Below are 17250 nucleotides of genomic sequence, written 5' to 3'. Positions count from 1 at the left end.
TAGTGAAAAGGGGATGAAGCCCCAAAAATGGGTAATTATATGGGCTCATTCAGCCTCCTAATTTGACTTAATCCACCATTCTCATTATTTTATTGCATGTTTTTTATTATATTTATGCTAATAGAGTGAATTGGGTTAGTCATTATGCCAACAAGTCTAATGTGTGCTTTATGCATATTTTTGGTCAATTTTGAGACAAAATCAAAGGTTTTAATGAGCACTTGGCAGCCAAATTCGTGGAAGAACAAGGGAGAGGATTTGTAGGAAGGTGTCCCCTTCATTTATGAGCCCTTACCTTGAATTCTCCACCACTAGCTCGGAGTTCAAGGGCCACCACATCGATTATCACAAGGGCAGCCGAGCAAGGGCTAGTAAAGTTGTTGTTAACTGCAAGTTTTGGCAGCTGAGTCCCTAAAGTTTAGGAGGACTATTGGGGTCCTCAATTTGTATAAATAAGAAGGCTTAGGGCCTCATTTCAGTTAGCTAGTTGGCAGTTCGATTTTAGTCATTTTTTAGTCATTTTTTAGGCAGTAGGTTAGCTCTGCATTTCAACACATTTTCAAGCTTTTTCTTGTAGACAGTTTTTGGGATGTAACTATTATTCTTTGATCAATAAAGATGAATCCAGCTTTGCACCAGCTCTAATCTTTCTTAGGAGGCTGTAGCTCTTGGGGTTGGGCCCAACCCAAGTGCCCAGTACCTCCTTTGTGTACTTTTATGTGTCTTTGCTGCATTCTTAGAATAAAATTTGTTATTTAGGTTAAAATCTTGTTTTTATTTAGGTTGCTTTTGATGATTAAATTAGCTTTTCATGTTCAGGTTGATTTGATAGGTTGGTAAAGGAAAAGATATTCAAAAAAGGCCATCAAGCAACCCTTGATCTCACCTCTCCCTCCTTGGGACCATGAGCTGAGACCAAGGTCCCCTTGCTGCCATAAAAACACTGTTCTTGCTTCTTCATGCAATTTCTAGTGTTAGATTCTTAGTTGCAAAAGTTAGTACCAGTTCTGATTACATGCTTAGATCCATTCTTTCTTGGTTTCCATAGTTTTTTTACATGATTTGCTACCAATAAACTTCTGTTCATCATGCTTATGGTTTCTAGGTCAAGTTAGGTCAAAATAACTAGATCTTTGGTTTTCTTAGTCTTTGTTGATTAGTTTTGGAAAATAACGTGCAGACCACCTGCGATACCTCTTTGCCTACCCTTACTCCATCAATACAACCTGATCTGTCCTCTAACTCAGATTCTTGCCTTTCATCCGCCACATTTTCTCACTTTGCCCTAAGCCCTACAGTCTTGTGCAACATTACTTCTCCTATCTTCGAACAAACCCAATCGCCTTAATCGCTCCTCAGCCTCATGCACCAAGTCCTAGACCTCTTCACAGCCTCATCCAACCTCCATTTCCACTTTCCCACCAGTTTTTCCTCCATAAACCCTCAAAACTCCTCTCTCGGCTCTTCTTGTAGAAACATCTTGTAGAAGCTACAGTACATCTTGTAGAACCCCTGCAGACTTCCTATAGAAGCTCACGAAAGCGGTTTCTTGAGATCCGATCACTGTGAAACTCTCTGGAAGGGTGCTAGGGACCCCTTAGGCCCTCTTCTCACCTTCCCAACCTCCTGCAAGCATTTCCTTTCGCCAATCAACCTCTGCACAGAAAAAATAGTCAAAGCACATGCATAATAACTCTGCGAAATTACTCAAAAATGCAAAAAGATGTTTTTTCCATATTTCACTTCAGAAGTAGCTTAGTCACATGAATTTTACCTTTCTAGAATCAATGGCATCCCTTTCTGTAGCTTTCATCCTTTTTCTTGCATCAGTAGGGTTAGTTGGTAAAACTAGGGTTTGCATTTCCTTTCAGCTTTTAGTTTCTTTCTGCAAGTAGATTAGCCTCCTTTGAGTTAGCTTTCATCCATCAGTTAAAAGCTTCTTCTAAGAGCTCATAGAAGTTGGCTTAAGCTCCTAGTGAACTTGTGCCAGCTGATCAAGTGACAGTCGCGGCAAGAGCTAGTACTTGTGCATATAGCACCGTCGCTTCCAAGTTTGTTACGAACTACCGGGTTGATAAAAGTAAAGAAGGGAGTCCCAGGAGTTGCAGCATTATTGCTGCAATACTGGAGCCCACCATCTTTTTGGCGCCGTTGCTGGGGAAGCGTCAGAGTATTGGTGATTGCTACTTTTCTTCTATTTTCTACTACAACCTTCTGCTAAGTAGTTTATTTCAGCAAGCGTAGAGTAGATTGTTTCATTTCCATTCTATAATTTCATTTCTGCAAAAGTAGATTAGATATTTCCTGCTTTCATAGATTAGCATTTCAATTCTGCTAGCGTAGAATAGCATTTCAATTCCGCAATTTCAATTCTATAAGCGTAGCCTAGCATTTCATTCCTGCAATTTCATTTCAGCAAGATAGATTTTAGTTAGTTGCAGTTCAATATATTTCAGTTTTTCAAGTACAAGCAGAAAAAAAACAAAAATCAACCAAAAAGATTTCCTTTCATGCCTTGTAGGAGTAGAGATAAGTCAGAAAAATGTTTGCACAACACCCCCACTGCTTCACATAGCCAACCTTCTCTTCTTCGATGGCTGTGATTAAGAAAGACCCCTAGGGGGACAACAAGACATATTTGAAGAACCTCTAGGGGAGAAGAAGAAGAAAACATTCCTCTGGAGCAAATGGCTGGAAATAGAAATGTTGGGAGTAGTACCTTTTCTTCCAACCCAATCCCTAGAGGTGAATATGAAAATCTGATGGAAGATGTCAAGAGCGAGATGAGGCAGTTTCTTGCCATGCAAATGGATACCTTGCGGATCCAAAAGAAGCAAGAGAAAGCTGAGAGGGCTTTGGCCATATTTTGTCCCAGGTGCACTAGAAAGCATCCTAGGAATGAATGTCCATTGCACTCCATAGAAGTGTGTTTTGTATGTGAAGAAGACCATCCCACGAATCAGTGCCCTTCCTTGCCTGGACTTAAATCTGCATATCAGAGGGCCAAAGGAGCCATTGAACCACTCTATTATATGAACCAAAGGAGGCCACATGGACCCATACCTTACCATCAAGGAATGCAAAGGACATAGACCTATTACAACCCCTATCAAGCCACTTCCATGCCTTCTTGGGGTTCCCCTACTCATCCTTCCTGGTCCACACCTCCTCCTTTGTCCTTCACATCTCCATATTATGCCCAACTAGTTGCTCATCCATTTCACCGTTACGCTCAGCCACAACCTCAGTGGAATGCACCTCATCAGGGGTGGAGGCCCCAGTACAACTCTCCTCCTGCTCGTTTTCCTCCACCACCTACTCAACCGCAACCATCGCCTCCTGCTCCACCAAGACAGCCCCAAATGCTTGCCCAACCACAACCCCATCCACATCCATCTCAAATATACACCCCCATTCAACTACCCGTACCACCATTTCCAAACCCGCACATTGGAGTATCTCAACCCAATTGCAATGCTGAGGCACAACATGCCCAAACAACTCCTCTTGAGCTCAAAGATATTCACCATAGCTCAGGAAGAGTATTGCAAAATAGAGATTATATTGATATCATTGAAGGACCTCATCCAGCATATGAAGATGCAAAAGAGAAGATCGAAGAACCATGGGCTGCACTTGATGAAGAGAAGACAACAGAATTAGAGATCAAGAGAGCTCCCTCATGGCTACCATCAAATCCTCCATGTATTCAAGAGAAAAATTAGCAAAAAGAGAAAGATGAGAAGGTCATGATAGAAGAAGATATGGAGAACGATCTAGATCAGCAAAAGGACCAAAGATATCAGAGCTATATCGAGATATGGTTCCAGACAGTCACTAAGTTGCAGCAGTATTCGCTTGCTCATCTATGTTTGATCCCTTCAAAGTCAAATCATTTGGTCTCTAGAATCTGGATAGCTGTCAAAGCATGCATTTCAAGCCTCCACATCATTTTGTCTCTAATATCGATGTGCACATGGCTCCATTGGAAGTATTCTTATACTTGAAAATGATTTTTTTTTCAAGTAGGGTAGGGTAGGAAAAAAAGAAAAAAGAAAAAGAAAAAATGAAAATAAGAAGAAAATAAAAATCCAAGGTGAAAATCTCCTCGAAGGCACCTTAGATTGGCTCATTGATTGAAAACCTCCATGAGGCGGTTAATGGGTTGGAAAGAAGAGAAAAATAAAAAGAGAATAAGATCCCTGGGCAAAAACCTCCCTTGGAGGTGCCCAGGGCAGGCAATTAGGGTGAAAACCTCCATGAGGCGCCCTAGTTGTTTTCAAAAAAAAAAAGAGAAAAATAAAAATAAAAATAAACCTAATTTCCATTGAATAATTACAGGTTGCAGCAAGGACATTGCAGATTAGGAGGATCGCTCAAAACAAAGACAGAGGAAGTTTTGTGCCTTCTACAGGAAGTTTTGTATCTTCTACAGGAAGTTCTGTGTCTTCTACAGGAAGCCTACAAACAAGCCAAAATTGATCTCTGAAGAGGACCCGAAGGCTGGGAATATGTCCATGAGGCCTGTACACATCCATGTTTCCATCCCTCACCCTTCTCCATTATTTTTTCCATTTCATTGTGCTTCTTTCCTAAAAACTGTGTGTTCTACAAGAAGTTCCTGTAGAAATTACAGGAAGCTAGAAATAGATTTTAAAAGGCAGTTTGACGAACATGATAGCTTCCTAAAGGGTTCATAAGTCCTCCTACAATCCTCAAACCTCTCTCCCATAAATTCCAAGTCTGCATTATAGCCCAAGCTCATTTTTTCTTACTATGCAAAAAATCTGCAGAATGCTTTGAAACAAAAATACATACTGTTGGAATTTTTTTTTCCTCATGTGAAAACCGTGCATCCATTTACAAAACCATTTTACGGGGAGTTGTATAGGGATGATGGCAACATGCCCGAACAATTTCAGCCAATTCCAGTGCACAGTTTCCAAGAAATTAGCCTCCATCACCTTCAGCCATTTTTGCATTTTCTCCATATCCATGCATCCATTTCAAAACCTATTTCATGGGGAGATGCATATAGGTGATAGTAACCTACCCAAGCAGTTTCAGCCAATTCCAATGCACGGTTTCCAAGAAATTGACCTCTGTAATCTTCAGCCATTTTCAGTTTTTCTCGAAATCTGTACATCCATTGACCACAATTTTTCTATGGGAGGTGCATAACGATGATAGAAGCATGCTCAGAAAGTTTCAGGTCAATCCGATCTATCGTTTGGGAGCTATGGAGAAAACAAGTTGCTGTCTTGTAAAAATTCAACATCAACAGCATGAGGGTGCAAATCTGAACGTTGAAACAGACTCCTGCAGCTTAGATCTAGCCAGAGGATACCTACACAAGAAAAATAGCCATGAATCAGCAACCAAGCCAGCATTCAACCACAGAAACAAAGGCATGCAACAGAAGGAAAGGCCACAGCACCTCACAGCAAATGCATTCAACTTCCAGGTACGTGACTAAACTCGTTCCTCTGTTGCATGAATGTAATTTGAGAACTGCATGAACAATGAGATGGTTGTGATTAAAAAAATCGGTGGCCAGCTAACTGGCCACCCTCATCCAGTTCAAACAGTGCTCGATGGGTGCAATCGACACGTGTGCTCAGCCATCTCAGGAAGAAATCTGAAAACAGGTAGTGGTGACCATTTAAACTCCAACGTAATTGATGGAAGTGATTACATGCAGAGAACATACAGTTCATAATAACACTACAGTGGGGACCAACAGTCTGCATGCGGCCAATGTGCACTTGGCCAGCTCACCCTCCATCAGCAGAAGTCTCCATAAGCAGCCAATCGAACTCATCTTTGAAATACTCTCACCACTGTTGTTTCCAGTTTATCATCGTCCTTGCAGCTGCAACAAGCTCCATACCACCTCCATAGCAGCAAACCAATCTTTCTCGGCCATTTTTCAAAACCCTCCTACTTATCAGCATTCTACAGGAAGCACTGTTTCGTTCTATAGGAAATGAGAGCCTTCTACAGGAAAGACTGCACAGCTACGGAGCAGGAAAACCTAGGATTTTTGTTGAATTTGGAGCTCCAGACGAGGTAGGCTCGAAAAAAACTCCTCTATGCATGGTATGTTTGTACAAGGTGGTGAATTGAATGGCATTAGATTGGAAAATCAGAGGAAAAGTCTGCCTGCACATTGAAAAAAGTGAAAAGTCTACCTGCATATTTTCTGAGTTCTACACAGTTCTTTTTTTTCCCTCTGCATTCGAAGTCTGTCTTCTTCTTTCTCACCTTCTTCTGAAAAGAGAGAGGCAACCATAGGAACTAAGCCTATGTGAAAGAATGAATTTGCAAGACTGTCCACTTTCTGAAAGAGAAAACTGTGTTATTTGTTCTCTGATCTGTAAAAAAAAAAATTGATTTCTTTTCAAAAACTAAGAAGCAAATTCAGGTTGGAAAAGTTTGAAGAGAGGAAAAATTGCAAGTTGTTGTTGTGAAAAACACGAAAAATTCCAGGAGCAGTAACAGGTTCTACAGGAGGGGCAGTGAGCTGTTTTTTTAAGAAAACACGGGTTTTTGCAAAATTTCTGGCTTCAGGAGGTAGGTTCCATGCATACCTACCTTGATCATCAATATGTGGAAGGAATGATATCATTTTAAGGAAGGATTAAACCTGAAAAAGAAGAGTAATTGCATTCAAAATTTTTGCCTGTTAAAAAAAAAAAAACAGTTTTATTTGTTGCATGGTTCTGCAAAAGAAGTGATGCAATTTTAGGGAAGAATCAACCCTGAAGAAGGGAGAAATTACATTTAAAAAAAGAAAAAGGGGGGTTGCCTGATTCTTAGAAAAAACACAGTTTTCCCTTGTTTTCCTGTTTTATTAAAAAATTCTTGTCTCCATCCCTACATTTGGTGTTCAGAAGGGGTATAAGCACAATGGCAAAAGGATTCATAGACTCCAGCATAGTTTAAGGCAGGGAGTCCAGATCAGCTGGCTCACCGTGGGTTAATTAAAATTTTAGTGGAAGAAGCCCTCCATACATTCACACTCCCTATAGCATGGGAAGTCTTCAAAAAGATGACAACAGAAAGTGACATAAAAGCCCTCACCTATGATATCAGTCCTTCTGATAGTGAGGAAGAAGAGCAGAAAGGAGGAGAAAAAGAGGAAGCAGAGGCAAAAAAATGAAAGGGGTCCCCTGAGACTCTAGAAAGCGAGGCAACAACTGGTCTCACTGCCCTAAGCACACCAATTAAGCCAAGAGAAAGAGAAAAAGGCAGGCCTCCATGTATTTTAAGGCCAGGAAAAGCACAAGAATTCAAACAAGCAGAATAGGAGGAGCAGCGGAAGGACATGGACAAGAAGGCAGAATTTTATGGCACACATGAGCAAACCACTTCAGAAGCTTGGGATGATAAGGAGGCCACCAGGGCCATCAAGAATGAAGAGATAGATTAGTTGCTCAGAGGATGAGCAACACCTTCAGTAGGGGGTGATGATGAGCCCCAAAAATGGGTAATTATATGGGCTCATTCAACCTCCTAATTTGACTTAATCCACCATTCTCATTAGTTTATTGCATGTTTTTTATTATATTTATGCTAATAGAGTGAATTGGGTTAGTCATTATGCCAACAAGTCTAATGTGTGCTTTATGCAGATTTTTGGTCAATTTTGAGACAAAATCAAAGGTTTTAATGAGCACTTGGCAGCCAAATTTGTGGAAGAACAAGGGAGAGGATTTGTAGGTGTCCCCTTCATTTATGAGCCCTTACCTCGAATTCTCCACCACCAGATCAGAGTTCAAGGGCCACCACATCAATTATCACAAGGGCAGCCGAGCAAGGGCTAGTAAAGTTGTTGTTAACTGCAAGTTTTGGCAGCCGAGTCCCTAAAGTTTAGGAGGACTATTGGGGTCCTCAATTTGTATAAATAAGAAGGCTTAGGGCCTCATTTCAGTTAGCTAGTTGGCAGTTCGATTTTAGTCATTTTTTATTCAATTTTTAGGCAGTAGGTTAGCTCTGCATTTCAACACATTTTCAAGCTTTTTCTTGTAGACAGTTTTTGGGATGTAACTATTATTCTTTGATCAATAAAGATGGATCCAGCTTTGCACTAGCTCTAATATTTCTTAGGAGGCTGTAGCTCTTGGGGTTGGGCCCAACCCAAGTGCCCAATACCTCCTTTGTGTACTTTTATGTGTCTTTGTTGCATTCTTAGAATAAAATCTGTTATTTAGGTTAAAATCTTGTTTTGTTATTTAGGTTGCTTTTGATGATTAAATTAGCTTTTCATGTTCAGGTTGATTTGATAGGTTGGTAAAGGAAAAGATCTTCAAAAAAGGCCATCAAGAAACCCTTGATCTCACCTCTCCCTCCTTGGGACCATGAGCTGAGACCATGGTGCCCTTGCTGCCATAAAAACATTGTTCTTGCTTCTTCATGCAATTTCTAGTGTTAGATTCTTAGTTGCAAAAGTTAGTACCAGTTGTGATTACATGCTTAGATCCATTCTTGCTTGGTTTCCATAGTTGTTTTACATGATTTGCTGCCAATAAACTTCTGTTCATCATGCTTATGGTTTCTAGGTCAAATTAGGTCAAAATAGCTAGATCTTTGGTTTTCTTAGTCTTTGTTGATTAGTTTTGGAAAATAACGTGCAGAACACCTGTGATACCTCTTTGCCTACCCTTACTCCATCAATACAACCTGCTCTATCCTCTAACTCAGATTCTTGCCTTTCATCCGCCACATTTTCTCACTTTGCCCTAAGCCCTACAGTCTTGTGCAACATTACTTCTCCTATCTTCGAACAAACCCAATCGCCTTAATCACTCCTCAGCCTCATGCACCAGGTCCTAGACCTCTTCACAGCCTCATGCACCAGGTCCTAGACCTCTTCACAGCCTCATCCAACCTCCATTTCCACTTTCCCACCAGTTTTTCCTCCATAAACCCTCAAAAATCCTCTCTCGGCTCTTCCTGTAGAAACATCCTGTAGAAGCTACAGTACATCTTGTAGAACCCCTGCAGACTTCCTGTAGAAGCTCACGAAAGCGGTTTCTTGAGATCTGATCACTGTGAAACTCTCTAGAAGGGTGCTAGGGACCCCTTAGGCCCTCTTCTCACCTTCCCAACCTCCTGCAAGCATTTCCTTTCGCCAATCAACCTCTGCACAGAAAAAATAGTCAAAGCACATGCATAATAACTCTGCGAAATTACTCAAAAATGCAAAAAGATGTTTTTTCCATATTTCACTTCAGAAGTAGCTTAGTCACATGCATTTTACCTTTCTAGAATCAATGGCATCCCTTTCTGTAGCTTTCATCCTTTTTCTTACATCAGTAGGGTTGGTAAAACTAGGGTTTGCATTTCCTTTCAGCTTTTAGTTTCTTTCTGCAAGTAGATTAGCCTCCTTTGAGTTAGCTTTCATCCATCAGTTAAAAGCTTCTTCTAAGAGCTCATAGAAGTTGGCTTAAGCTCCTAGTGAACTTGTGCCAGCTAATCAAGTGACAGGCGCGGCAAGAGCTAGTACTTGTGCATATAGCACCGTTACTTCCAAGTTTGTTACGAACTACCGGGTTGATAAAAGTAAAGAAGGAGTCCTAAGAGTTGCAGCATTATTGCTACAACACTGGAGCCCACCAGTTTTACAATGCACACTGCCCACATAAAGTTTTATAGTTTTACAATGCTCACTCGCAGGATGAAGTTTTATGGTTTTAGAATGCTCAATTTCCGCATAAAGATATGGTTTCCACGTGTTAGTGTGAGAGATTCTCAATGATACATCAATCTCTTTTTCAATGAAGATAAGTTATTGTAGCATGTGCTGCTAATTAATGCCAATGGCATGTCCGTGTTTATTTCAAAATGCTTTAATGTATCTAACATCATCTTACAATATAATCTGAAAGATAACCCATCAATCATAACAAACCATAGCAGCTAGATTCTTTTAATGTCTTAAAAAAAACCAATGGATGCAACTTTGCGAGAGAAAAATGGCATTGCCACAATAATATAAATCATAGCAGAGATCTTCATTCATATATATATATATATATATATATATATATATATAGATATATAGATATAGATATATATAACGAGTATGTACTATAGAGATTTATTTATCTCAATAATAACTTGAGATTCTTCTGTATGTAAATGAAAAATTAATAGATCAATTTAATCTTAATTTTGACAGATTTGATTATTTTTAAAAATGAAATATTTTTTAATGATATTATTTTAAATTTAAATTTAAATAAAATTTATATTTTTATAATATTTATTTTTATACATAAAAGATTGAAATAAAAATATTTTAATTAAAATAGAAATTAAGATATTTTTTTATTAATATTTATAGATATTCTATTTAAATTTCATATTAACATTAAAAAATTATACATGTTTAATTATTTTATTATTTATATAGAATTATGAAGGAATTATATATTTCTTTTATATTAGGTTATAAAAAATATATTTCAATACAATAAATAGTTAAAAGAATTAATTAATCATTCTCAATAAAATATCTACTTCTCTCCTATCAAATAGTGTAAAGTTGCTAAGCGGTTGAGTAGCTTTATTGATATATCTATTTTGTAGCTTTACTTTAAAATAATGTACAAAAACATGTTCACATAAACAAAAACAACTACATGGATAATGGATAACCTCTACATGACATTACTATTATTTACAAAATAGCCATATTCGAATACACATAACTAATCATTTCAAGTATAACTCATTATCATCCACCCTAGCTTTCAACAATGTCCATTCACATGTTGCTATTTTTCCACACACTACTATTATTTACAAAATATCCATATTCAAAATACACATAACTAATACTTTCAACTGTAACTCATTATCATCCACCCTTTCTTTCAACAATGTCCATTCACATGTCGCTATTCTTCCACAAACTATTATTATTTACAAAATATCCATTTTCAGAATACACATAACTAACTATTGCAATTGTAACTCATTATCATCCACCCTTGCTTTCAACAATGTCCATTCACATGTCCCTATTCTTCTTTACTCTATGCTATTCTTCCCTACTCTATGCCTTAGGACGTTTCCTTTGCAACATAAGATGCAAATGCTAGTTAAATTAAATTTTACAAATAAACACCCAAGATATAATTATAATTCTTGTTACTAAAATTAAAATGAGTAAATATATATATATATATATATATAAACCAATATCAAAGATAGCGTGAAGAAATGTGGGATGTGCCGGCTTTAAAATTATCAAGGTAATTGAATAATCGACACACTTAATCATTTTAGGAGCAAGTGAAGCTTTGGAAAATGCGATGTGTAGGCTCGGAAATGATGAAAATAGTAAATTAAATAAAAACTTTGATAATTTAGAAATTTTATATTATTTATAGAGAGAAATATAGGAATAAAACCATGTAATTTATAAATTTTCGATTCCAATAACTTATTAGAATTCAATATTACATTAAATGGTGTAGCTTTCTTGACACAACCTCCTCCTAATACTAAAAATCATTAATAAGAAGCTAATTATGTGAAAAAGAAAAAGTGAATAGACACAACCTGTAGCGAGGTGAATAGACAGAACCTTGTTGACACAACTATAGTTAATAACAGGAAGCTAATCATATAATTGGCGTTGGCGTTTTAGTTTTTTTGGTTGAAGTTTTGAACCAATTACTTTGATTTATTTTTAGGACACAGATAAAAAAATTAAAGTTAATTTATTAATAAGTTTAAATAATTTATATGCATCATATTTCAAATATTAATATTGGAAAAAATCAAATAAAATTAATAAAATTTAGTATTAAATTAATATATGAATTAGATATTATTTTTTTGAGATTTAACTGTCTTAAGTAAGTCATTCATCTATGACTATTTTCATGAGATGTACTTGTCCTATAATTGACACTCTCTTTCCTCCTTTTTCAGGGAGGCGATAGCTGTTCATAGCTATTACTTTAACATCGAAGAAATTTTCAATCCAATTTTTAATCTTTGTTTTGTTCGATTGCGAATCGACGGGATTTGCCTTCTCCCTTCTCCACTTGACTTGCCGGTGGCGAAATCATCGATTCTAAGTGCTAATAATCCAGATTCGCCCACCCAACTTTCCCTTCTTTTGTGTGACTCATAAACCCAACCAGTAGGCAAGTGAATTTGAGCTCATGATATTTGAATAGTCCACTTAACACTCATTGCATCGGGTGATGCTCACTTCTTGGGCTTGCACTTGGTAATTAGGATTGCCTCTGGCTCAAGCACGCTTAACTATGGAGTTTTTCCCCACAATCAAGCCCACTTAACTTACTACCCCATTTGCAAAACCTTAGCAAGTATTGTACCTCATGAACCATTCAAGTAGAGCTCCCTTCACTCTTTTGTATTTAAGTATTTGATGTTTTGGCAGTTGAATGTTAGGTTATAAATTAGTTGGTTTATTTTTATTAGGAAATTAAAGATTCTATTTTATAAGGAAATAAATAATAGCATATGTTTAGTTATTGAGATAAATAAAATAAACAATTGGCCATTATAGAATAAAAAATTATTTAAAAGATTAGATAAAAATATTCTGTTTTGATATTTTGTTTTAATTGATTAGTCGATAAAATCAAAATTATTTTAAATTCAAATTTTTGTGTTTGAAAATATTTTCCAAAAAAATGGCATTAACATAAAAATAAACCAAAATAATTTATAACCTAAAAGTTATATAAACTACAATAGTTAATTCCAAATGTGGACCCCCAAAAAAACAAACAAAACAAACTCAAACTCAAAAACAAGATGCTATCACAAAAGCTTAAAATCAAAATATATATATATATTAATTAAAAAAACCAACCCCATATCAAACATTAACCCAATAAAATGACATGGTTATAGAATCATAGGCCGAAGCCATTACTGCATGTGCCGAGCAGGGACATAACAAACATATACCAATCCTCCATTTTTCAGTCACTGATCATGAAAAAGACATTCTAACCTTCGGCCATTTATAAAAGTGACACGATTCGCGCACCGGACAGTTGGGCCTTCAAATAAAAAGAAAAAATGATTCCATAAGTGACAATTTCATTTTCCATTTAATTCATACTTTACATCATTCCTATATTTATACCCCTACTCCCCTTTATTGTCCATTGCTTAATATTTATTAATTCATTTAATTATCACAACCATGCCACACACACTTCTCGTAATATTCCACCCACATTCCAACCACCACTAATGCTCCTCATAATATTCCACCCGACACCAAATCCTCAAACGCTTCTTCTTAATATTCCACCAACACATGGAAGTTACCATACAATATGCCTATCACCAAATTAATAAAGATTATTTTAAAATCATATATATATGTTCCATGTGGTTCATCATTTAAATCTATGAAATATTTGTATGAGACAAATTTATTTGGGTATATCTACTTAAAAAACCTAACCCAAAAAAGACTTCTCAATTTATTTGAATATATCTACCAAAAAAAACCTAACCCAAAAAAGACTTCTCAATGTCTCTCGAGACTCAAAAATCGAATATTATAATAAATTAATTTAAATTTACATAATAATTTCAACCGTTCCACTAATTCTTTTAATAATTTTAGGCTTCTGACAGTCACGCGTTCCACTAATTCTTTTAGTAATTGTAGGCTTTTAACCGTAATGATTCCTCGTGAATGTTCGTGCGTCACAATCCTCTTTTTGTCTGCCTAATGAACCTAGTTAGAACGATGATCTCTATTCAAAGCTGAGAGGCTAAAATCTTGATTACCGGCTATACAGGCCTTGAACGGGGAAGGTAAGGGCTAACGACCCTGTCATAGGGCATGTTTAGTTGTAAGTTCGATAGCCATATAAAATACACGTGTCTGGTGATTTTTCGAACACTCGGTCTCCACCGAAAACACATGCACGCGGTGACTTTCTGAACGCTCCAAATTACAACTAAAGAAACATTTAATGCCCTATGACAGACTAGTTATCTCTTGCCTCTAACCGGTGGCTAATGTACAAATACCACTCTTCCTCGAAGCAGTCGCTAATGTACAAAACCCGTACCAGGTTGGCTTTCAACGTGTGGCCCGCATCGAAGCAATCTGCACTTCCAGGGCTAAATCGATGCAGATTCAAATGGCGAATTTAATTACAAAGTCTGTATGGGTAAAGCTTTTATATTTTACCTCTAATTCTTTATAGATTACTCCGCTGGATGAACTAATTTATGGAATCTCCTGCTAAAAGCTTCTACGCGTGCAGTTAACGCAATCAAGAAAGTTTGAGACGGTGGCCGAGGAGCTGTCGGTAATAAGCGCAGATATCTCTAAAGAATGTATGGCCGATGTTCAGTTTCCGACCTTTGAAGCCAGGAATTTCGTCTACTGTCTATTTTCTTTCATCTGCCTGTTCAAAATTTGACTGAAATACCATTGTACGTCTTTGAGTTTTTGAAACTTCGCCGTGGGATTGATAACGGATTAAAATTGTTTGCCCTACTGGACCCTGGTAGCATAGGTTTCGACTCTTGTCCTGAGATTGGCGAGTTTTTCACATTTATATCTTTAAACAGAAAAATTCCTTTCTGGTTGAATCTTCGGTTTTTTCCCCATCCTTCGACAAATCTCCAGCGAACGTTTGGAATTCCGGCTCGGTTATCTTCTATTCCGAGTTTTATTTGTGCAATTCTTCGCAATCTTCGCCATATGCCGTTGAAGAAAGCTTTTGTATTCCTGCGTCTTCCACATTTCTTTTTTTGGATTGGACATTTGTATTTTCTTCTCTGTTCTAAAATATTCACGACTCTATCTTGTTTCATATATTTGCAATGTGTCTTGTGAATGAATTTGCAATTTAATTTTGCCATGGCAAGTCCATCGAGCAGAACTGTATAATTCCTGTCCGCCTGCCCCTAATTCGAGCCCAAAATGGCCTATGCGGACAATGAGCAAAGTGAAGATTATCTTTTCAAAATTGTATTGTTAGGCGATTCCGCCGTTGGAAAATCGAATTTACTGTCGCGATACACCAAAAATGAGTTCTCTCGAAATTCAAAAGCAACGATCGGTGTGGAATTTCAGGCAAAGACCTTGGAAATCGATAAGAAGGAGATTAAAGCGCAGATTTGGGACACTGCTGGTCAGGAACGGTTCAGAGCCGTAACGTCTGCATACTACAGGGGCGCTGTAGGAGCTCTGTTGGTCTACGATATAAGCAGGCGCCAGACTTTCCAAAACATCTGTCGCTGGCTAGAAGAACTCCGCAGTAAGTATCTAATAGCTACCAGTGCACAGGTTCAATGCTTGTCGTAACTACCAAATTTAGTGTTGCTGGGGTAAATTTTTGTTAACAATTAATATGCAAATTCCTTTTCCTCACCGGCTTCTAAAATTTTGGCAGAACTCCAGGCAATCTGGTAGAATTTAATTTCTCTGTTGTGTAGGGTAAAAGGCTACCGTTTTTTCTGTATGAGTGCTTAAGTTTTCCAGTTTTTAGTGGAATTTCATTGACGGAATCTTTTCTATATGCTTGCTTCTAGTTTTCTCTGCGTTTTCTCGTTCTGCTACTGAATTTTATGAAAATTTTCTTTATTCTTCACGGTTTTGGTTTTCTTGAGCGAAATTTCTCAAGTGTTTAAAATATTTTTCCCTTCAAGGCAAGAACGAATCATGTGAAATTTTACGAATTTAATTTTGAGTGATTTGCAGTGCACTCCGACTCGGGCATTGTGACAATGCTCGTGGGAAACAAGTGCGATCTAAAGGAGGCGAGAGAGGTTTCGGTAGATGACGGAGCGGCACTTGCCCAGTCTGAAGATCTGTTCTTCATGGAAACATCTGCCCTGGACTCTACAAATGTGTCCATCGCTTTTCAAACAATAGTCAAAGAGATCTACAACGCCACGAGCAGAAAAGTTCTGTCATTTGACAACCAAAAGCTAGAGACAACGTTAACTAACAGAAAAACATTGAAATTGGACGACAGCGAAAACCAAAAGGATTTATGGAATGGGGTCCGGTGCTGCCGCGGCTGAGTAAATCCAGAGGTTATTTTGCTCGCTCTCTTTTTCTTTTTTCCTTTAAACTGTTTTTCGAATACAGAACTCGCTCCTTTGAATCGGGGTTCTGATCAGGTCTAGGGTGGGCAAATGTTTAGCTGCTCTGGGGAAATGCTTCTCTGGCGAAAAACAAGTTCGTAAACAATGTGACCTGTGTCTCGGCCTCAAAAATATCATGGAGACTGGGGAATGTCGGAAACTTTGGTATGGTGAAGAAGGGCTGTCCCATGTATGTATTGAGGTTTGGATGAGTATTATGAAAAATATTGCTGCTAGTCCCGTTTGATTTCAAGAAAATAAAAGGAATATGATATTTTCAAGCTGCCACGTATTCACGGAAGGAAAGTAGAATAATTGCCTGTTCCATAGTTTGATTTTTGTTTTTGCCCTTACTTCTTAAGGATAGCTTGGGTTGAGAACGTATCAGTTAGATTTTGCACAAGAACAACTCTGGTGATTGTATGGGGTCTGAGAAGGTATGGGTTTCCTTTGTGTAATTTTCTGCTTACGTTATTGGTATATAAAAAAAATAACTTGTGATTTTTTTTATTGTTATTATAGAAATTGGTTAACAATTTTTTAATAGTGAGCGTAATTAAAGATGGTAGCACCCATATTATGATTAAAAACAATTTTTTGATAATGTTTTGGAAAAATTATCAAATGAAATAAAAGATGATGCTATAATATCTAAGATTAAATATAAGATTGTGCTATAATATTTAAGATTAAATATAGGTATATAAATTAAATATTTATATAAAATTTAAGACAAATATATAAAGGAAATATAAAAGATGTTAAAGTGTGATTCTTCATTTTGTCGTGATGATGTCAATGTGATTTTAACGAAAAGATTTTTCAATATTTAAAATATAGATCACAAAATCTTGAATTGAGATATAAAAAATACATATTAATATTAAATATTAGGGAATCACTGGGTAGAAAGTATTATTGGAATATGTATTAGAATTTTAAAGCTGATTTATAAAAACTAAATAATATAAGTGAAAGAAGATGGTATCATAATATAATGGATGTGTGTGTGGCTCACACAAAAAAATATAAAATTGCATATACATAACTCACCCATTTAAATTAAATGGTTGGTAAACACCCATATTAGATACCAATCCATGATAAATATCAAAACACTTATTTCATGAT

The 17250-nt window shown here is 37.0% G+C and overlaps 1 protein-coding gene across 3 annotated transcripts; it reads left to right on the top strand.

The window, feature by feature from the left end:
- The first annotated feature begins 14013 nt into the window (after nt 1-14013).
- LOC149153511 (ras-related protein RABA5e-like) lies at nt 14014-16582 on the top strand. 3 transcript variants are annotated; one of them, XM_089445669.1, is made up of 3 exons: nt 14014-14179; nt 14286-15287; nt 15731-16582. In XM_089445669.1, the coding sequence occupies exons 2-3, from the start codon at nt 14951-14953 to the stop codon at nt 16054-16056; spliced, it is 663 nt and encodes a 220-aa protein (XP_089301795.1). In that variant the 5' UTR covers nt 14014-14179; nt 14286-14950; the 3' UTR covers nt 16057-16582. The 3 variants fall into 3 exon arrangements, with proteins under 3 accessions (XP_089301795.1, XP_089301796.1, XP_089301797.1); XM_089445670.1 differs by having other exon boundaries at nt 14271-15287; XM_089445671.1 differs by having other exon boundaries at nt 14014-14189.
- The last annotated feature ends 668 nt before the right edge of the window (nt 16583-17250 follow it).

Source organism: Pinus tabuliformis, chromosome 9, assembly GCF_031772625.1.
Source record: "Pinus tabuliformis cultivar Carrire ecotype Pingquan chromosome 9, CPIR1, whole genome shotgun sequence".
Lineage (NCBI taxonomy): Eukaryota > Viridiplantae > Streptophyta > Pinopsida > Pinales > Pinaceae > Pinus > Pinus tabuliformis.
The sequence above is the reverse complement of the archived record's forward strand: the minus strand, read 5'-3'. Positions and strand labels throughout refer to the sequence as shown.